This window comes from Electrona antarctica (assembly GCF_951216825.1).
Source record: "Electrona antarctica genome assembly, chromosome: 21".
Taxonomy (NCBI): domain Eukaryota; kingdom Metazoa; phylum Chordata; class Actinopteri; order Myctophiformes; family Myctophidae; genus Electrona; species Electrona antarctica.
Genome location: NC_136802.1, coordinates 7,317,413 through 7,340,651, shown reverse-complemented (window position 1 = coordinate 7,340,651; position 23,239 = coordinate 7,317,413). Strand labels below are relative to the sequence as shown.

Here is a 23,239-nt window from a genome sequence, read left to right as displayed (position 1 = left end):
CTCCCATGGCCTAGACTCCTAGGGCAGTATTATGCATGTCTTAAGTACCAGGTCTTATGACTTAACTTAAGACCTGGAGGCGTGATCAATGCTGTTTGGCCACTCAGAATAGCCAAATGGCATTGATCACGCCTCCAGGTCTTAAGTTAAGTAATAAGACCTGGTACTTAAGACACGCATAATACTGCCCCTAGAGTCAGACTCCCTAGAGGGCCGTAGGTGTGTCACGGTGGATGCCAATACTTCTGTATGTAGGTACACTACTTAACAGCTTCCGCGCCATTGCCGACGATTAAAGTCAATTGAAGCTTAATTTTGATACTGGCGCTTAACGCCATTGCCGACGGCCTCCGGCAATTGAGCTTTTATAGCGCGTTCGATTGCTCGAGCCAAAATGCTACTCACGTTAGCCGGTTAGCTAGCTGTGTTGTTAGCACAGGACTGGATCGCCCATCTTAGATCGTCGTCGCCATAAGCATCCATTCTATCCATTTCTTTCAATCGCCTGTAACTCCTATTCCTTGTCCCAGGTGGCATTTTGGGTCAAAACAGCGTTTCTTTGACGGCACAGAGCTGACAATCTAGAGCTCTCCGGAGCTCCGGTCAGGATTCAGAATGTAAACAAGGCCCATCCAGCTGTGTGAAAACTCCTAACTTAGGACTACCGGTTGTGGACCGGAAATGGCGGCTTTTCAAAATAAGAGCTCAAATTAAAAAAATGCTGGCGTGAATTAGATCCTAATTTTTCAATAAATAATAGCGGTCTAAGTGTTAAGTACATTTTAAATTCCGGACTTCAAATTGTAACAGATTCAATATTGCAGTATTGATACTTAAAGATGGAGTGCCACTATTTTTTCCACCCTAAAACATGATAATCAGGTATTATTATAATATAAGGAGGAAGAACTTTTTCCAAAAAGTGTACAGTATTTGTTAAAATCATGCCTTTATGTGGACACGCCCACCAGTTCATTAAGTATGCCTGGTTTGCCTGGTGGGTGGTGATGGGTGGTGAATTGATCCACCTGAACTGAAGCCGCACCTACAGCTGTAGTTGTATGATAAAGGGGGAGGGGTTAGGGGAGGGGCTGATAGTGTGATGTCACTATATTACTGTTTATTTCATTGGCCCGTTTGACTGTCAAGGATTTAGCCTCCAGGTAGAAACCCTAAATACAAAGTTAATACACCATTGCACATAAAACGAGGTGTCTACTGAAGTACTGTCACCTCATAGACACATGAAAAACTGGAAAAATTGTGGCACTCCATCTTTAAGTAAAAAGATGAGAGTACTTTTTCCACCATTGGGAAAGTTCTACCTCCTCAACATGACCTCAGCACAGACAAAGGTGATGCTTGCAATCTGAGGCCAAGCACCTCTATGGTGTCAGACGTTTGGCACACCATCCAAGGTGTTGGAATGGAGTCAAACTAAAGCAATAAGCCACAAGAGGTCTCAGTTTACCGTGGACTTTATAATGGCTGAGAGGCGTAGGTAGACCCAACGTGATACGGCGGGTCTTCTACCCTCTCAGCCATTATAAAATCCACGGTACGCTGGGACCTCGCGTGGTTTATTGCTTTTCTAAAACGGTTACAAACATATAGCAATATTAACCTAATAAAACTATTAAATTCACAAAAGTAGCTACGCTTTGCGCCACCAGAGCGAGCGACACTTCCTTGTTTTGCTCGGCAACTAGGCCATGTGAAGGGAGAATAGCGCTTGATGTCTTTACAGGGCCGCCTGGAGCCACACATTCAGTCATACGAGTGCGGGCGGTGCTTACTAGGGGTGCAGCGGTTCTCGGTTTAAAACCGAACCGTTCGGTACAGCATACACGGTTCAATACGCTCTAATGAACCGCGCTATTTCGGTTTGCATTAATTAATTTCTTACAGCTGGAGCGGAGCGCACACAGACTCACAGGCAGACAACAGGCTGCTGTGCTGCAGAAAGAAACCCCCGCCCCACGAGTAAACTAATATCCAATCACTGTTGAGCTCCCAAAGAAATGGGAAAAGCAGTGACCGAATGGAAGTTGGAACGGCCAAACATAACCATCCCAGTTACCACAGATAATGCATCAAATATAGTGAACGCGATTCATGAAGCCGAGGAACTGGGGCCACATATCGGCTGCTTTGCTCACACCATTAATCTGGCAGCCAAGAAGGCAGTGGCAGGCAACACAGTGTCACGACTCCTTGGGAAGGTAAGGAGAGTTGTATCTTTCTTCCACAAAAGCACCACAGCTGCCGCTGTTCTGACCGAGAAACAACGATCGCTAAATTTGGATAAAAAAAACAAGTTAATCCATGACGTCAGCACTCGTTGGAATTCAACACATGACATGTTAGAACGTTATCTTGAACAGCAGCCTGCCATCTACTCTACATTAATGGACCCGGCTGTGAAGAAGAATGTCACAAAGGACATGGCCATGTTGAATGATGATGAGCAGCTAATTGGAGAACAATTTGTTGAACTACTCAAACCACTCAAGACTATGACAAATCTCATGAGCAGTGAAACACACCCCACCGTATCAATGATCATCCCTCTGAAAAAAAGGATTCTCAACGCCATGGCTCCAGACCGTGAGCACACACTAGACCCACAGAAGCCCAAGGACACCCCAACAATCAGAGATGCCAAAGCAGGGATTAAACAAGACATGAATAAAAGGTACAATGACCCTGATCTCCAAAAGTACCTCCAGAAGGCCACAGTCCTGGACCCCAGGTTAAAATCCCTGCCATCCCTAGATGACCCATCCCGTGACAGACTCTACAGGGACCTCATCACAGAGATCCTGGAGAATGAACAGCAGGTATTATTTTTGTGATTTTATGATTGCATATAATTGTATTGTTTTATTATTATGATTATTATTATTATTATATGTTGTATTGATGCAAATGCAGAATACATGTCTGTCATGTATTCATGAGATGATAGCTTATTTCAATTGTGGTCCTTTAAATTGAGTCCACAGAAACAGAATGTACATTTATTTAGATTGGCTGTTAGTTATTCATTTATTTAAAGTGTCTTGAGACAACTTGTGATTTGACACACTAAAAATTGAATTGAATATATATTAAAACATTTGTTATTCTTGCAGAGTCAAGCAGAGCCAGAGGCGAGGCCAACAGGCCCATCCACAGAGGGACGGAATCCATCCTCCCCTCCTCCCCAGAAGAAGACAGCCATGGCAGAGCTATTTGGAGACGTTTTCAAAACACAGAACCAGGTCAAGCCCCTTTCCCAGTTAATTGAGGAGGAAGTCACATCATACAGGTTAGCGGACTGCATCAATGTTGATAGTGATCCTTTTGCCTGGTGGAAGAGCAACGAGAGCAAGTTCCCCCATCTAGCAAAAGTTGCACAACGTCACCTCTGTGTCCCTGGAACCTCTGTTCCAAGTGAGAGAGTGTTCTCCACCGCAGGGGACATTGTTAGTGCATGTCGCTCTCGCCTTCTTCCAGAGAATGTTGACAAGCTTGTCTTCTTAAAGAAGAACCTTACAATTTACTGAATTGAGAACACATTGCTGAGAGATATTATGTGGTTGTAATTTTGTATTTAAATGTTTCTCCTACATTCAGAATACATAGCCATTATACTACTTAAGTACTTTAAAATAGGCTATTTTGTTTGTTGCTGGCCATTTTTTATTTGAATGTTTTCCCTACATCCTGAATGTATATACACTTATACAGTATAGCCTAATGAGCCTATAGTACTACTGAAGCACTTTTAAAATAGGCTATTTTGTTTTATTGCCATTTGCCAAAGCTAATGTGCACCTTTTGTACCTACCTCCTTTTATACTTTATACCACCAGTACAGTAGTCTAATCCAGAGGCACTTTAACAGTTTAAAATGTTTACATTTGAAAAGTGTTTTATATACATATTAGAGTCATCAAGTAACTGTCATACTTGAATTTGCGTATAAGCAAAATAAAAGAGAATTTTGGAAATAGTAAAACTTCTTGTTCTTTTTATGCAAAACATGTACCGAAATCGAACCGAAACCGTGGCCCCCATACCGAGGTACGAACCGAACCGTGGGGTAACTGAACCGTTACACCCCTAGTGCTTACACACCTGCATGGCCAGCGTGTGTAAGGCAATCAAGTGCTCCCCTTCCCCAGTTCAGCTACAGAGCTGCAGGATCAGCTGGGAATGATATAAAGTGATTGAAGGTGTGGATTATCGTGGATCTTACGGTAACCAGCCAATCAGAATCAAGTATTGGGACTAACCGTTTTAGAAAGTGGCATAAACAAGGCTGTGGTGGGTGGAAATATATAAACATTAAAGAACATTCTATGTTCTCCTTTTGCCCTTCTGCTCCTTCTGTCCCATAGACGGTACCGTGTCACCCATGGCACGTTGCCTAGTAAACTGCCTTATTGTATCCCTCTCTCCATAGTCCATACAGCCCACTCACTACATATTGTTCACTTCCACCAGCCCATCTCTCTCTCTCTCTCTCTCAAGTCTCAATAGCCATTACTCACTCTTTCATGCTACCTCTTCTATCCCCATCTCACCTTCTTTCTTTTGGCGTTCCCCTCAGGAGTCATCTCCCTCTCATTCATATCTGGCCCCGATAGATACCCCAGGCAGATGGCCATGCAATGAATTGCATTTTTGTATGAATTCCATTTTTATAGCGCTTTTCCAAAGCGCTTTACAATGTTTCATTCATTCATACATTGGGAGGTGAAGCGGCAAACAGTCGACACCAGCATCCTCACTTCCCACATTCACACACCAATGTTTCCAACTCATTGGAGGCAATGTGGGGTTCAGTGTCTTGCCCAAGGACACTTCGACATGTGGACAGGAGGAGCCGGGATTCGAACCACTGACCCAGGGATCATTGGACGACCTGCTCTACCTCCTGAGCCACAGCCGCCCGAAGCGGGCACTTCCCACCCAGCGGGCACTTCCCAGTTCCCACCCAGCATCCCGACGGGGAAAATCAAAGGCTGCACCCGAGGCAGAACAGAACCCACTGGAGGGGGTCCAGGACCAGGAGACGAACTGGGACGTTTCTTCGCTGCAATGAATCCTGGCTTTTTAATCAGCGGCAGCTTTTTATAGAGACGGGTTAAACAGTCTTTGAAGGCCCAAAATGTTGTTTTTTTTTCTTTGTCATGCGCAGAATTTCATGGTAGTAACTTTTAAGCAAAGGAAATTCAATTAAAGTTCATCCTAGTTAGTAACTAATGTAATCAGGCCTAAAGCGTAGTAAATGGTAAATGGTGCATTTATATAGCGCCTTTATCCAAGGCGCATTACATTCACCCATTCACACACACATTCATACACCGATGGCAGCGGAAACCATGCAAGGCACCAACTAGCACATCGGGAGCAATTAGGGGTTCAGTGTCTTGCTCAAGGACACTTCGACAGTAACTCTGGGGGAGCCCGGGTTCGAACTGGCAACCTTGCGGTTACCATCCAGGCACTCTACCCCTGAGCCACCGCCGCCCCCTAGTGGCCACTCTACCCCTGAGCCACCGCCGCCCCTAGTAAAGATGTATTATTTATTCTTTAAACAGACTCATACAGCAATCACACAAAAACGTATCACTTGATTGGTGATGGATTAAAAATATGTCTATTAAAGCCCATCCTTGATGTATTTTAAAAGGAAAAGTGACTAGCTCACTTTTCAGTTTCTGTTTTGAGACAGTAGGAAACAAGAGAAGAATACACACAAAGGAACACTCAAGGAGAAGTACGAGGCATGGTTTCAAGTTGCTCTTTTTAAACTAAAGTGTGTGAGATGATTCTAAACCCCCCCCATCTTCCAAGTGATTGACAGACGGCTCAATTGATCCTTGAAAACAAAATGAAAACGTGTGGCACGATTCTAGCTGCAGTCTTTCTTCTTGCCTCTGAAAGTATTCAGATTATCAGTTCTGCACAATGTGAGCACACTGTCTGACTCAGGATATTATGCCAAAGAAGCATTTTTGTTGAATCACTACTGTCTACTATTAACTGTCTACTATCGTCTGAAATCCAAAACGCACAACGTTCTGTTGTCTGACAGATCTGGAGCAGCCCTTCTAAAACTAAACGTCTTCCGTCTTTTCTTAAAAGCCGTTTAATATTTTTTAATAAATCCACAGTGAGGACTGAGGAATGCTTCATCCCCTCCTAGATTGATCATGATTAGGTATTAAAGCTGCTATAAGCAATAATATGTCAACATTTGAATTACCTTTTTATTTTTTTGGTATTCAGACAGCCAACGTTGTGGGCTTGTAGATCGGCTATTTTCAGCAAGCAAAAAAAAACTGTCATTAAGGTCCACCAAAATACATTTTGTTCGACTAAATCAACTGCAGATTTAGTCAACTAAAATCTTATGATATTTAGTCGACTAAATCTAGACTAACACTACTAAAACATTCCAGGTGAATAAAATGTGACTAAAACTAAATGAAAACTATTCAAGTACGACTATGACAGGCGGCCAAGCTACACCAGGCTTTTCGCGCACAAAACGTGCGCGTTTACCCTAAACGCGTGCGTTGAATTTTAAAAAACGCACACGTGGGCCGCAGGTTTAGGGTAAACGCACGAGAAAAGCCTGGTGTAGCTTGGCCGTGAAACTAAAATCAAAAAGTGCTGCCAACAACAACACTATGTACTGTACGTCATTCCTCCTTTCACTGGAGATGTAAACATGGAGCTGCGTGACGGCCGGGAGAGAAGAGAAGAGCTTGGAGGAACCTTTGGCAGGCACTAAGGAGTCAGGAGAGTTGCATTGGTGTTCTGAGGGAACTGTAAAGGCACTGATGCAAACTATCATTGTGCCCAAGGAAGGGGTTCGACTCATGGATGGGTGGATATGGCATTTTTCTGGGGGATATATACTTCTGTTCTATTAGATTTCTCAAGGGAGTGACCATAATTCAGCACAAAGAAGACGAGAGAGGAGACACAGTGGGACAAAAAGATATATAACTAGAACTGATATTAACCACAGAGACAGCACTGAAAATATAGAAATAGATATAGCCAGCCGGATGCTGTTGTTATCGCCAGCTCCCTGGAGAGGCTCTCCACAGAATAGGTAAAAAATGTCTGGCACTCCAAGAATAGGGTAAGCTTGTCTGGAGTGCCAGTTATGATAAGCATAATGTAACTGGAAGAAAATTACAACATCATCACCAGTTGGACAACCACTTCAGAGGCTCTATACATCCACGTATGATAACAGCATCTTAAGGTTTATAGCAAGGAATATCACCTCTAATACTAGCCATGTTTTGCATGGAGAGTCTGCTGCCTTCAGGAAGGAGATATGGTGTTCCAGCATACAATAATAAGGTCAGACTGAAGAGGTATTTTGTCCATCAGTCGACTCTGAGGCTTAATCAGGATTTTGGCCAGGACTAAACTGAGCTGTGGACATTGCTCTGTGGCCTTATGTTTCTATTTATGTAACTGTATTTTCTTGTTTTGTCCTGTGTTGTGTGTGTGTATATGTGTTGCAGCAAAACAAATTTCAGTGCAAACTGACAATAAAGTACTGTATCATATCATATCTTGTGAAATAAAGTGAAATTACCCCCTTTTTAGCCTATATGCACAAAAAATACTTTTGGAAAGAGAGAGCAATTGGCATCAACCATCAACAACATCAATGTGAGTCAATAGGAATACATTATGAATGAATCTCATTTGCCCAGATAGACCAACCATTCTGCTTGTGATTTCATTCCCTTCCAAAACCCACGAAGCCACAAATAATATTGTTAATTTCCTAGTTAATGAATGGGTGTATAATATATTTTGGGTTTCATTAATCAAGGCCAACTTTCACAGCAGACATATTTGACAGGTAAACACAGCTGAACAACAACATTAATTGTGGGTGTGTGTCCATGCAGTTTCTGTGCATCAGCGTGAACTGTGTAGGACCTGTCTATGCGGACCTCTATAGAGCGTCGCAGTCCCACCCCCTACCATGGACCAGGAAATGAATCCCAATGCATTTTTCCCATAGACATTTCAAAAAGTATTTATTTAAAGACGGTTACACCGCGGACAAAGCCAACTGGAGTCGTGACAACTCATGACAACACAAACAATATTTTGGACCAAACAAATAATTACAAAGAAGAAAAACAACAAAAAAAGTGTTGTAACGTGCAGTTTTTTTCTTCTTTCTAATTATTTGTTCGGCCCAAAAAATTGTGTTTGTTGTCATGATTTGTCACGACTCGAGTTGGCTTTGTCCGCGGCGTAAACGTCTTTAAATAAATACTTTCTGAAATGTCTATGAGGAAAATGAACGGAGAATCATTTCCTGGTCCATGGTAGGGGGCGGGACTGCGACGCTCTATAGAGCATCGCAGTCCCACCCACTTTCATGACGACGCCAGGCCCAGGAAATGATTCCCAATGCATTGTTCCCATCGACATTTCAAAAAGTATTTATTTAAAGACCTTATAAGCGTCATGCAAAGCCAACTCGAGTTGTGCCAAATCATGACAACAAACGGGCCCTGGTAGGGGGCGGCACTGCGACGCTCTATATGAAACACTATTATTATTATTATCATCATTATTATCATCATCAATTACAACTCTTACAATTTGTTATATCATGAATATTATTTATTTATGTCAGCTGTGTTTACACCTGTGATTAAAAACTTGACATTTCAACAAGGCAAAAACAGTATAGTATACAATTTAGCTAGCTCAAAACTTAAGCATGATTTCTCATAGTCAATTAGTCATACTGAGATCATTTCAATTTAAATCCATCAGAAAACACAAAAAGTACAAAATCCCAAGACAATGAGCTGATGTTATGATAGAGATGCAGAGGTGATACCGAGTGGAGCTGAGCTTCTTTACCAGTGCGGAATTTATTCTATTTTTTTGAGTGGTGCAACCACTCCAAGGAACAGCAATGTCCCCAAAAAGTGGCAGCGGTGGCCGAACGGATAGCGGCGCGGTCTTGATACCGGAAGGTTCCTAGTTCGAATCAGCCGTCCGACACGTTAAAATTACCACCGCTGAAGTGCCCTTGAACAAGGCATTGAACCACTACGATGAAATGTGTTCTATGAGCAGGGCCTGGCTGGAAACAAGTTCTTGAGCTTAGCCCAGATACCCTGGGTAAATATAGATTTCATTTCATTTAATTTCCCATGTCCATCCCTATGTTCAGAGTACCAACAGAGGGCGCTGTTGCACCACTCACTTCAGACTGGTCTGATTTCTCCTCATGATAGAAACTACTGTCTCCTGCTCTTCAAGGACAGGGGGGATAATTATAAGCCAATTATGTATGCATACACGTTAAACAAACATTGACCTCAGCTGAGTGCAATTAGGAGTTAACGGCTGTTCAAGTTACGAGTAGCCTGAGGGAAAATACAAAATAAGCATCATCCTGGAACACTGCCAGGACAGGAGCTGCTGGACATACATACAGAAACAGAACCACAGGTGTAGTGGTCCTCAAACCTTCTCCTGTGGAACCCCATCAAAACATATGGCAGGGGACCCACCCCACCACCACTCCTCACCCTTTGTCAGCCTTCTGATTGGTCCCTGACTGACTAACCAGCAGGCTCTTTCTGCCTTGTTCCGCCCTGGTTCCGCCTTGTTTATGTTGAATTTGCTATAACATCCTTTTTGGAAAAAAACAAACATGATATGCCCTGCAGTCACCATGCTGCGCCTGTGATGTTCCTTTTTACTGACAAAGTGTAAAATGAGAATTGAACGCACAGAATATCAATACAAATGAGAAACACCTTATTTCAAGGATGGAGAGAAAGGATTTTTGTCCAACCACGAAACAGCAACCAATGGGTGCGAAGAGGGGCACAACCATACCATAGGCAGGACTTGACAAAGGGTGAGGGATCCCCCTCAGCCTCAAGGACCCGTGGGGGTCCCCCGGACCCCACTTTGAGAACCACAGGTCTACCAACAACCACAGGTATACTAACAACACAGTAGACCTATAAACAACTGCAGTGCTCACGAGTAAAAATTGACTCAAAATAACCTGTGGGGATCAAACAGAGTAATGCACTATAGTTTGGCCTAATTGTAACAGAATAGGCCTAATTAGTAGCATTAACAGTTAACACCTGTTTAACCTATTCTACCCGCAATGAATGAACCCTATCTATAATATATGTATTCTTGTTAAAAAGGATTGGCAGGGCATTTCTCAACTTCACTGGCCACTAGTAAGCCAGTATAGTAGCCTGCCTATCTAAATTAGTATCGGTGGCTCAAACTGGCAAAATAATAGTCACCCTAAAGCAATAAAGTTATTTTTTTTCTTAAAGAGAAGGCAAAAGTGCGGACATGACTGACAGTCACCACAACATGCTCATGGTTTATACGTTTCAGGTGCATCAATTAAAACATGCAAAGATTGGCAATAATATGATATCAGTAATATATCACCCAAACAAGATAAACAGTCAAATACAAACAAAACTAGCCCTTTTCGGGACCCTTCAAGGGTCCCGAAAAGGGCTAGTTTGTTTGTATTTGTCACTCTTTGTTCACCTTTTCTGTATTTGGGACACAGAAAAGGTAAACAATAAGAGTCCCGCTTAATTTAATGAGTCAAACAGGCGGCATGCACCCTCGTCCTACCCTGACCAGGAGAAGAACTCGCAGCCTTCTTATCCACTCTGGAGGAGATGCTGTCCACTCTCTTGGAATTCATACTTCTTGGGGACTTGAAGTAGATTTGTTTGAGGGAAACAAACAATTAAACACCCAGCCGTCGGTCCGGTCGGTTCAGCGAAGTTTCTTCTCTCTCTGTCGAGGTTCACGAGGACTGGAGGACTTCTCTGTGTTTGTGTGTGTGTGTGTGTGTGTGTGTGTGTGTGTGTGCAGGCTGGTTAATTGTTGTTGTTTGTTGCTTTTTCCAACACAGGTAAGTTTCTGACGGCTACGAACCGAGTGGACTTACTGACTGAGTACTGAGTACTGACTGACAGCACTGAACTGATTCTGATCTGATTGGAGCGTTGGACTGCTGCGAGTGCACGCGCCACTGTTCACGGGAGCGTGCATTAATGATGACGACGGTGTAGTGATCAAAGGGGGCGGACGGTGCGCGCTTTTTTTAATATAACTGTTTTACAAACCGTTTTAACTTTTTTTAATCCATTTTCTTCTGATTGTTCGTTGCATAGACTCATCATCATATATGTTAATCATGTTGGCTGGTCAGGAGTACTGTATGCAGCATCCAAATGCACGCTCTCTCTGTTGAGTCTGTTCTAAAAGCAAGCTTGCGCGTTTAGGCTGCTATGTAGGCTACTGCGCATCATCACATGGCACACTGATTGATTGAGTGATTGATTGATTGATTGATTGATTGATTGATTGAAATATTTATTAACAGTTTGCAGAATTACAGTACAATTCAAGCACAACTCATTCAAGCCAGTTCGAATCAGCGGTCCGACACGTTAAAATTACCACCGCTGAAGTGCCCTTGAGCAAGGCATTGAACCACTACCATGAAATGTTCTATGAGCAGGGCCTGGCTGGAAACAAGTTCTTGAGCTTAGCCCAGATACCCTGGGTAAATATAGTAACTTTGCTTTGCTTTGCTTTATACAAAGACTGTTAACTGTGAGTGGACGACCCAATAAAGCATTACAATTGTTTACAAGAGGGTCCACCATGTTCAATTCATCAAAACACGCACAGAAGCTCGAAAAGTTTTGTCAAATAGGTTTTTATTGAGAACAGATTATACATTGTTGTAGATTAAATATTGTGATATGAATTACATTTTTCTTTTATAGAAAAAAAAAAAAAAAAAAGAATCAACCCTCCCACCCATACTGCTCAGTGACACTGCATATGCTACTATAGAATAAAATAGTAATTTGAATTTGAAAAATGGAAAACATCTGAAAAGAAAAAAGCTCGAAAAGTTTTGATGATTCTTTCGGGTATGTCATCCTCAAACTTAAAGTTGCCTTTATTGGTTTTAACGCTTTTGTTTGTTTAGAGTATAATAATGTCTCCATTAACCTAGATGAATAACCATTAACCATTAAAATAATGTATCAGTCAAATCATAATTTAAATATTTAATCAATAACAACAATACGAAATGGCAATGTAGGCCTATTCTGTAGGAAAACACATTTTCAGGTGGGTTAGCTAACTGTCTTCAGCCAATCAGGAGAGAGCGGTGTTCACCTCACCACCGAAAATCCAGACTATGAATGAGCCTTTAGGCACCAACCTGCTCAGCAATTAGGGGTTCAGTGCCTTGCTCAAGGACACTTAGTTACAGTACATGTTACACTGACAGTAACTCTAGAAGAGCCCGGGTTCCAACTGGGACCGGATGGTCAAGATTCAATTTATCCCCCGAGCAAGCAGGCAGCCTTTATTAGCTCAACGGCAGTGGCGTGCACAGATAGACACTAGGGGGTGCTAGAGCACCCCCTGCCCTTTTGGCAATGTGCCCTTTTGAAAAATAAATAAAAAATAAACCTTTTTTTTGTACAGTGTACAGTGTACAGTATGTGGACCATGGTGACATTGATCAATTCTTAATAAAAAGCTTCTAATATATTATTTAGTCCCCAGAATCTATAAATCTCACACTATTAAGGCAACCGGCCGGTTCCACGCGTTGCACAAGGTGCCCTTTTTTTTCCTTGAGCACCTGCCCCTCTAATTGTCTGTGCACGCCACTGCTCAACGGTATACCGTAAAAATGTCCAGCACTTAGCGTAGGAAACCGGGTTCAAATCTGGGGTAGAAGAGGAAAGTTACACTGTAGTGCAGTGCAGCAAGTTTATAAAAGAAAGAGAGTAGAATATCTGCAGCCCTTGACAGTTTTCACAGTTCCATCTCAACTCTCAACGGCTCAGATGTCATCGTGGCCACTGAGCGAACACGGGAGGAAATGTATCTCCCAGTTGCTATCAATTACCACTTTGTATTTTAAATGTTATTTGGTGCACTAACAAAGTTTGACTCTTACTCCTTAACTTCCTGGAATTGTGTCATGGCATAAACATTCACCTATAAAAAAAACGATATGATGGTAACACAATTTGAACAGGTGACTGTGCATAAGAATGACATTACACTTATAATGAACATGAAGTAAACAAAACACCCCAATTTGAGTTCAGAATTTCCAAAATGCCTATTACAAAACAACAAACACAATGTCCTAGATTGTATGATCAAAGGATAAAAACGAATAAAGCTGACAGTTCCCCTCCCCAGCAAATAAAGAAAAAAGTCACTTGAGTGACACGTAGAGTTTGCAAATGAGTGCAGAACTGTTTGCCAGATACCGCTGGGAATTAATGTCCTTCGTCTCACTCTGAAACACGCTCTGCCAATTTACTTAATACATGCAGACATGTAGGCCTAATGGTGAAATAGATGACATTATGCAATATTTGCTGAAACTACTTTAATATATATAACTTTTAATTGTCTCTGCCAGTTCGAAGGCGTGACCGAGACCATGTTTTGCCCCCTGTCCATCTGTCCATGTGTCTGTCTGTCTGTGAACAGCTAATCTCCGGCACCGTTGGTCTGATGGACATGAAACTCACTGGACGCCAGAGCAGAACCTCTGCCCCTCAAACCATGGCCACGTTACTACGACTTACTGTGACGTCATTATGCAAACCTGCATGATGACCCTATGACGACTTCATGGCATCAGGTGCAAACAAATCACAGCAGCTCCATGTATGGGCAGAAAAGGGGGAACATTGCCAGTGGCGTGCACAGACTCTCGAGGGAGAGGGGCAGGTGCTCAAGTGAAAAAAAGGGCACCTTGTGCAGCGCATGGAACCGGCCGATGCACAAGGCCAGTGTGAGATTTATAGATTTTGGGGCATAAATAATATATTAGAAGGTTGTTTTTTTTATCAAGAATTGATCAATGTCACCACATACTGTACAAATCCCCAGCATGATTTACATTGCTAGAACATTTGTATTTTTTTGTTAAGAATCTATTATGAAGAAAGAAATTCCAGAACAAAAACCTTTGTTTGCTGAGATGAGTCTGACAGATCTACTGAAACTGTCACAGAACAATGACTATGACCACCTTTGAGGTGGATATAAATAACAGCACTTTTTGGTCCAAAATGTGAAGCTAAAATCACTTCAGACACACGAGCACAGGTAGATGTATACTGTATACCAGTGGTTCCCAAACTGACTCATGTCAAGGACCCCCACATTGAAAAGATATGCCAGGGACCCCCATAAGCGAAGATATTTTTACGGTTATACTAGTGATTTTCAACCATTTTCATTTCAAGGACCCCCAGTTTGACATGCGTTAGGCTACGGACATAATTTGGGGGATAATACGGACTCAATTTAATGGGATTTCTATCTCTGGGACCCAATTTATATAGTAAAATCAAAGTTAATTTAACTCTGAGAGTGTACAAATGGAACCATTTGTACACTCTCAGAGTTACAGACCCATAAGGGTCTGTAACTCTGACCCATGATAGTTTGGTTCCAAACTATCATTTAGCTGGGGACCCCCTGGAACTCCCTCAAGGACCCCTAGGGGGGACACACTTTGGGAAGCACTGCTGTATATCATTCTGAGACCATTAATGAGAGTAGGGAGCTGACAATGGAAATAAGATCTCTCAGGTTTAGGACTGATAGCATCATTAAATATAATTTTACAGTATGTGTGAATTAAATGCTAGGTAAAGGTTAATTAATAATAAGACAATTTGCATCAGGTAAACTCACGCGAACACAATAAGACGAGCATCATTGTGTCGTCATCAATTCTGGAGAGGTTTCCATCCAAGTCACTCTACATGCCCACACAGATCGACCCTCTCACACACCATCCAGTGTCAATCTGATAGTGATAGTGAACCACTAACAGTACTCTCTTCTTGTCTTACAGGTCACCTGAGTCCTGACATCAGCAAATGAGCATCTATTTCTGACACACTAGGCTCCTCTCTGACTGCATAGTCTGTCAAAAACTATCAACATCTATTTTGACTTGTCATGGAGTAAGGTCTCTCTAGAGTGTTTTGATAAAGGGATTGAACATCAAACCATTTCCCTTATCAAATACACTAAGTGATTTGAATGTTCTTGCCAAAGTGGAGAAAACCTTTTCTGAAAGTCAAGACTGTGGCATGGTTGAAATTTTGGCATAAGAGAAGAGAGGTGGAAAATTCATAGATTTTTCAGTCCTGGAGGAACGGATGTGTAAAATATGTATTCTCCAAGCCATGACAGTCAGAATCTGGATTTTTGTCCATCATATGGCACCCTGCACTTATGTTGCTATTCTGGTCATCTGGTATCCAATACTCACACTCAACATCTATCCAGATATTCTAAGAGTCATCATTTTGCTCCTGCTAAACATTGGTATTTGGTCCTATACACAGTACATCTTGTTTTAGTAAAAGGCAACTTGAGCTTCTAATATCAATTCTTGAAGTACATGCAGTACTCTGTGGTATTTTGTCATTACGGGCAAGGGCAGAAGAGAATAAATACCTACCGATTAATAAGATAAGAGGTGAAATCTGATAATCCATGAAGTACATAGTGTTCTTAATCCATTTAGACCTGAGGACGATTCTACAAATGTCTTCTAAATCTGATGTTTCTATGTCAGTCGTCCAAAAATATATGTAATTGACCGCCGACACCCCTCTTGAAAATATGTTGTTCCAGGGACCCCCCAGAAGCAAAGATTTGAGTTAAAAACGTTGGCTCTGAAAAAATATACATTCAAAGATTTGCACTACATTTTCACGATTGTTCAAAAATAGCAGACCTACAAGCAGACCTACAAGCTGCGGTGCCGCGCTATGAGCTTGTAGATCTGCTATCTTTCAATAGCTAAAGTATAACATAATGCTTAAAACACCAAAAGGGGTTCCCGCCCAGAATGTGTTAATCAAGGGCATTGATACAAATGGTCTGCTGACTCCTACAGCGAGAGTCTTGACATTCTGTCTTCTCAAGTTCTCAACTCTTGGCTGGACAATGCCTGACCTTCAGTGATGGATGGTTTAGCACAATGACAATGAAACTTGGACATAATGCTTCCAGCTCTCCTTCACAGTAATAATTTATAGGCCCAGCAGATGATGAGGAGTGCAGCTGAGCCGTGTAGGGGGTAACACATGGCTTTGACATAATATCTATCACAAACATACGTCCTCTATTTCCTCAGAAATAATCTACAAGGATCATAAATCAAAGATAGATTTTCATATATATATATATATAGAGAGAGAGAGAGAGAAAGAGAGAGAGAGAGAGAGATTCTTTCCACCAGACACATCCCGGTCAGAGAAGAGGTTTCTACATTTGTCATTCACTTTCCTTAGCTTAGAGGAAGCAACTTCCCATTGATGTTCTGCATTAACAAGACAGAGCCTAAGTTGAAAGGTGCTTCATCATCAGAGCAAATATGCGCTAGTAGATAGATGGAAATAGTTTTTAATGTATGACCTAAGAAGGGTCAAGTGTTATAGGCCTATAGTATAGAGCGTCGCAGTACCGCCCCCTACCAGGGCCCAGGAAATTATTCCCTGTTAATTTTCCTCATAGACATTTCAAAAAGTATTTATTTAAAGACCCTTTAAGCCTTGTACAAACTCTTGTTGTGACAAATCATGACAACAAACAAAATTTTTTGGGCCAAACAAATAATTAGAAAGAAGAAAAAAAACGGCAGGTTACAACACTTTTTCTGCCGTCACCCAGGCTGATACGTGCATGCCCTCAGGGCGTCTTACTGGTACTAATACCATTACTATTTTCAAGTTACGGTCACATGTATTCATAATATGTATTTATAAACCATATATCCAGTTAGACCCCCATGACCCATTTATGTAGGATATTCATGTCTTTGAAGAATGATCGGTATAGCCTACGGCCCTACGCCCTACAGGGCAGGCATGGTTTAATCATTTACTGTATCTTAAGTTGTACAGTTTGTAGAACCCTGTCCTGAGCCCAAAGCTACATTTCCATATTGTTTCACTTTCTCCTCATTGTAATTGCTAATGAAAGACTTTAATCTATATCATCAACCCTCTGAAGTCTGTGAGATCACACACGGCCAGCCAATAGATTCTGGTTCCCATGGACAGTTAACCCATTATGGACTGAGGTCGATTAAAAAAAAGGCTTCTAAATCCTAAATTTTTTCTGAAAAACCTATGTTTCTATGTCAGTGGTGCTCAACCTTTTTCATGTCAAGGACCCCCAGAATTATCTCTATTGGGACCCCCCATCTCAAAATATGTAGTTCCAGCGACCCCCCCAGAAGCAAATATTTTAGTTCAAAATGTTCGCTCTGAAATATATATTCAAAGATTTGCGCCACATTTTCACGAATTTTCAAAAATAGCAGACCTACAAGCTCGTAACGCACCACTCGGTGGCGCGCTATGAGCTTGTAGATCTGCTATTTCTCAATAGCTTAATTATAACATAATGATTAAAACACCAAAAGGGGTTCCCACACAAAATGGGTTAAGGACGGCTAATTGCACCGCGCACAGATGGCTTAACTTTCTGCAAATTATCAATCTTCATTGCAGTGGCACGTTTTCCACAACACATCCAGATGCTTCATCCAGTCACTATACGGGCAGCCATTGGAAATGGTAAGCGATGCATTACTTACTTTGTCTCGTGCTGGTTGTCGTCCCTGTGCATTCAAGCTAACAGTGGGAGATTATGAGGGATGTCATGGGGAATTATTACTTCTCCATCATGGGACAATATACGTTTCTTTTTTCTTTTTCTTTTTTTTAAAACCAATTTATCCCATTTTGTACGGGAACCCCTTTTGGTGTTTTAAGCATTATGTTGTACTTTAGCTATTGAAAAATAGCAGATCTACGAGCTTGTAGGTCTGCTATTTTTTGAAAAATCGTGAAAATGTGGCCCAAATGTTTGAATAAATTGTTTCAGAGTGAACGTTTTTAACTCAAATCTTTGCTTCTGGGGGGTCCCTGGAACAACATATTTTGAGATGGTAGTCGGCGGCCAATTACATAATATTTCGAAGACATTTGTAGGATTGTTCCCAGGTCTAAATGGGTTATAGTCAAGACAAAAGCCCAGCTAGGGGTGCATTGATGCTGTGCTGCTCCTAACCACCCAATCAGACCAAAGTGGTTTGACTTTGAAACGACCGACATGGCCATCATTATATCCCTGTTCTCTCACAAAGGGCGCTCCTCAGAGCTGGATTGCCTAGCCAGGGAGGATAGGTTAGTTGCGCGTTGCAGTGAGTGAGTATAGCCTATATAACCATTGCGTCCCACTGACTTTAAGGTGGTTAATCTGCAGAACGGTGCTTGATACCTCCTTATTGAGAACATGGGAAGACTTGAACTTGCTGTGGTGGGGAGTGGAAAAGGGTGAACATAAAAACAAGAAGCTGAAATGGTAAATGGTGCATTTATATAGTGCCTTTCTCTAAGGCGCTTTACAGAGATTGTGCATTACATTCACCCATTCACACATACATTCATACACCGATGTCGGAGGAAACCATGCAAGGCAACAACCTGCACATCAGGAGCAATTAGGGGTTCAGGTGTCTTGCTCAAGGACACTTCAACACCAACTCTGGGGGAGCCCACAGGGTTCGAACTGGCAACCTTGCGGTTTCCATCCGGTCACTCTACCCCTGAGCCACCGCCACCCCGAAATGGGAGGAACACAACTGTGGTTGCTCGCAAAGGCACACCAGTGGCTATATACGGACTCTGACACCTCAAGAAGATCGGCCTGAGTCCACAAAACATCAGAGGGACGGTCGAGTGCCTGCTGACAAGCAACTTCACCAGCTGGTATGGTAGCTGCACACAGACGGGGACCATGGCTCCTAGAAAGGTGGTGCCCACGGCCGAACGCATCACTGGATGTCGGCTGCCCAGTTTGGAGGAGCTGCACACCCAGCACTGCCTGGGGAAGTCCACGAGGGTGATCAAGGACCCCATGCACACCCCGGTACATAAACCCAAGATTGTAATCTCCCTGTAATGAGCAGACAGCGATAATAAGTGAACTTTATAACGGATGGGATTATGCTAAAGAAACTTGGCCATCATTTTAAGATCACTCCCTCAACAATGTACGTATGTAGGAAATCTGAAAAGCCACCCCACTAATGAAGGTATAACTGCTCCATACATAATTCAAAGTCTTATTATAGTTTGACACATCCAAGATGACCATGCAATACATCTCTGTCTGTGTGAAATATGACCATAACCCCATACCACCTGGTGATTGGTGAATATGCATTAATCAATTCTGAGCGGGAACCCCTGTTGGTGTTTTAAGCATTACGTTATGCTTTAGCTATTGAAAAATAGCAGATCTACAAGCTCGTAGCGCGGCACCGAGTGCCGCGCTACGAGCTTGTAGGTCTGCTATTTTTGAAAAATCATGAAAATGCTGCGCAAATCTTTGAATATATATATTCTTTCAGAGCGAACGATTTTAACTCAAATCTTTGCTTCTGGAGGGTCCCTGGACCTACATATTTTCAGATGGGGGTCGGCGGCCAAATACATATATTTTTGGGGGTCCTTGACATGAAAATGTTTGAGAACCACTGACATAGAAACATAGGGTTTTCAGAAAACTGTCATGATTTAGAAGACATTTGTAGAATCTGTTCTCTGGTCTAAATGTCTTAATGGGCCAGCCAGGGTCACGGTTCTGCTCCATGTCTTCTCAGAACACGGGTCACTTCATGACAGTTGGTGATCATCAATCTCATGTAACCATATTTTAGAGGATATTTTCCAGCATGACCTTCAAAAAGGTTCAGGATGGTATAATTATGCTGAGGTAGTAACAGTGAGGAAAAGATTGTCATTACAATTACATTAAAAACATCAACCTTTCTGCCTGACAGTAAATTTCACCCATACTGAGAAAGTAGTAGTAATTAAACGCAATATATATATTTTAGCATGATCAACTGTCAACAGTTGACAGTTGCACTATTCAAGTGTGTATGGAATGGCTGTACATTGACTTCAATTAGTTGACTTCAACACATATCAGAGCTGCCCCCACCTTCGAAATGTTCAAAAGCACACTCAAAACCCACCTTTTCAGACTGGCTTTCCCTACATAAACACCTTTTGTACTTTTACTTGTGACAGAGCATTCTTTTCTTCTATATTGTGGTATTGCTACTTTTACTTAAGTAAACAATCTTAGAGTACTTCTTCCACTGCCCTGTTGTTCTGTGAAGAGGTGCAGAAAAAGGTGGATTGGTAGACTCCTCTAATGATCTGTCCGTCTCACGGTGGACATGTGTGGCCTCAGAGTCAGCCACAGACGAGGCATCAAATCAGTGCCAACCCCAGAGAGAATGTACGGGACGGTCGGGACCACCCATTAAAACTAGACACCTGTCCAGCCACATTCAATTAAAGTGTGGCCTCTTTGGGGGTGACGGCCGGGGGGTCCTTGAGAGAGATGACCCCTAAGTTCAGTGAAAACCCCTCCAATTAACAGTTCTTGGAAACAAACCAATTGTAACTTAACCACCTCTGCACTGTCTCGCTCCGAAGAGCCACGAGCAAGATATTGTGGATGTTATCACAAGAATACAAGCTTTCATTTAGGTCAGTACTCAGTGTTTCCAAAAGTGGGGTCCGGGGACCCCCAGGGGTCCTTGAGGGAGTTCCAGGGGGGACCCAGCTAAATGATAATTTGGAACCAAATGGCTATGGGTCTGTAACTCAGAGAGTGTACAAATATTTGTACACTCTCAGAGTTAAATTAGCATTGATTTTACAATATAAATTGGGGGTCCCAGAGATAGAAATGTCATTAAATGGGGGTCCGTAGACTAATGCATGTCAAACTGGGGGATCCTTGAAATTAAACGAGTTGAAAATCACTGCTAGAGCCGTACAAATCTTCTCTTATGGGGGTCCCTCATGGCATATCTTTTCAAATGGGGGTCCGTGGGCTAATCAGTGTCTATATGGGGGTCCTTGACATGAAAAAGTTTGGGAACCAGTGCATTAGGTGAGTGGAACTATTAGTTTATTATGTTGGAACAAACTTGGAAAACAGAGGGTGGGGGGGGGGGAAGCCCACACAGGGCCACAGCACAGACCATGCAGATCCACCTAACAAACTCAACACACTGAGTGATGTGGGGTTTGGGATTAAATGATATAAAAATAGACCATTTACAAAAAAAAACATGTCAAAAGTTTTGAGTGGCAAACTCAAAACAATGCGTAATTTTGTCCAATAATCATAATATTTTCACAGAACTCCCCCCCCCTCCCTCCCCCCTAAGAAAAATGTACAACCGAGAAAAAAAAAAAAAAAAAAAAAAGTAGAAAAAACATTTCACAGTTGAGGAGGAAGAGTGCACAATTTTTACTCTGCTGCAAGTCTTTTATAAAGTCGTGGTGAGGAAACTGGAGTTTACTACACAGTAGTTTCATGTTTCCATAAGCCTGTCTTTATGCTGGCGGTGCAGTCCGTGCTAATTAAAGGCATGGGTTGTCCTCCGTTCTCCTTCAGCGCCGTGCCATTTTGTGTCACCAGGTTAAGTCCGTACGACTTCGTCTGGCTTTCCAGCTCCACGTTGCTGCCAGGCTGTTTCACCGTGCCATTGTCTTTTGTCGAGCTCGAAGCGGCGGTGACGGCGGCGGCAGGTGAATGCTCAGTCTCTATGGTTACTATAACTCCTCCTCCTCCCGCCACCCCGTTGTCCAGTGCTTTCCCACCTCCTCCCTTGTCCGCGGTGGTGCGCGCGCGGCGGGGCAGGCTGGCGCTGTCGCTGCTGTCCTGATGGAGCTGGCTCTGGTGGCGCTCCCGGTACGCCATGTAGGCCGCCCGCCGGGTGTTGCGCGCCGCCACGTCGTGGTGGTGGCCGTGGTGGCGCCGGTGGGGCGCGCTCTGCACGCTGCCCTCCACGCTGGTGGGCACGTCGTAGGCGTACTCCCGCAGCACGGTCAGCCGGTTGGCCCGGTGCGCCCGCGCCCTGTTCTTGTGATGCCGCCCCAGGTGTCCGTTGGGCGGCGGCACGGTCGCCGACGCGGGGAGGTGGTTGTTGTTGTTGTGCACGGGTCGGAACAGGACCTCGGTGGGCACTATGTGCATTTTTATTTCGTTGTCCAGTGAATGCTCGGTCAGGCTGTTGTCTAAGAGCGCGGCGCCGTTGGCGGGGACGGGCAACAGGGGCGCCGGCTTACACTGCAGGGCTGCCTCCGCGTGCAGGTTGGTCAGCTTGCTGCCCTGCGCCGAGTTACGCATGCTGGGGGCGCTCTTGTTCGTGCACGAGGACTCGGCGCTGCTGTGGCCGCACTTGGCGGCTTCCCCGTTGCCCCGGCTGAGCGACCCCGCCGTCGAAGCCGTGGCCGCGCCCGTCTGGGGTAGGAGGACGTCCTCCTGGGCGCTGTAGGCCCGCCTGCCCGAGCAGCACGCCTGGGACCAGTAGCGCCTCATGTCCTGGCGGTTGACGCAGTGGTGCGCCACCATGAAGGCCCCCAGCGCCAGGGCGGCCACGCCGAACAGGCACGTGAAGGCCAGGTCCACGGGGTGCTCCTGCGACACGGCCATGGCGCCGAACACCCAGAGGGCCGCGTAGAGGCCCAGCGCCGCCGCCGCGCCCGCCAGCTGCGCCGCGAACGTGTGCTCGTTCTCGAGCGCCGACAGGGACACGGCGGGGCGGGGCTGCGGGGCCGACACCGTGGAGGACGAGGCCTCGTGGGGAGCTGTCAGCGGGTGGTGGGCGCCGGGGCCGTCGCCCGCCGCGGCGTCGCTGGCGGACAACGCCAGCCGCTGCTGCTCCTCGGTCAGCTCCTTGAACTCGTAGCGCCGCTCCGGGTGGCGGCGCAGCTGCAGCAGGATGCTGAGGAAGTACATGCAGTCCACGAAGATGATGAACCCCACTGGACCGTAGAAGGCCCCGATGCTGGGCTCCCACGACATCCAGCAACTAGACCAGGACAAAACAGAGATACAGAGATAGAGAACGTTGAGGCAGGTTTACAAACAATTTAGAACAAAGGCTATAGAGCGTCGCAGTCCCGCCCCCTTTCATGACGACAATGCATTTTTCCCATAGACATTTCAAAACCTATTTATTTAAAGACCTTTTTAAGCGTCGTACAAAGCCAAC

At 43.8% G+C, this 23,239-nt stretch overlaps 2 protein-coding genes across 6 annotated transcripts in view; both read right to left on the bottom strand.

The window, feature by feature from the left end:
* Positions 1 to 11,060, bottom strand: part of kcnip4a (potassium voltage-gated channel interacting protein 4a) — a 329,293-nt gene extending 318,233 nt beyond the window's left edge. For 3 of the 5 annotated variants that reach the window (XM_079491657.1, XM_079491656.1, XM_079491661.1), the window contains exon 1: positions 10,684 to 11,060. Coding sequence is in view for 3 of the 5 variants with exons in the window: in XM_079491656.1 (XP_079347782.1) it covers positions 10,684 to 10,756 (73 nt within the window). In the remaining 2 variants the exon portion in view is untranslated. The remainder of the gene's footprint in view (positions 1 to 10,683) is intronic. The other 2 variants (XM_079491662.1, XM_079491658.1) reach the window with 2 other exon arrangements.
* A 10,351-nt stretch (positions 11,061 to 21,411) lies between these two features.
* Positions 21,412 to 23,239, bottom strand: part of adgra3 (adhesion G protein-coupled receptor A3) — a 70,782-nt gene continuing 68,954 nt past the window's right edge. The window contains exon 20 of the mRNA XM_079491631.1: positions 21,412 to 23,056. Coding sequence (XP_079347757.1) covers positions 21,541 to 23,056 — 1,516 coding nt within the window. The 3' untranslated portion in view covers positions 21,412 to 21,540. The remainder of the gene's footprint in view (positions 23,057 to 23,239) is intronic.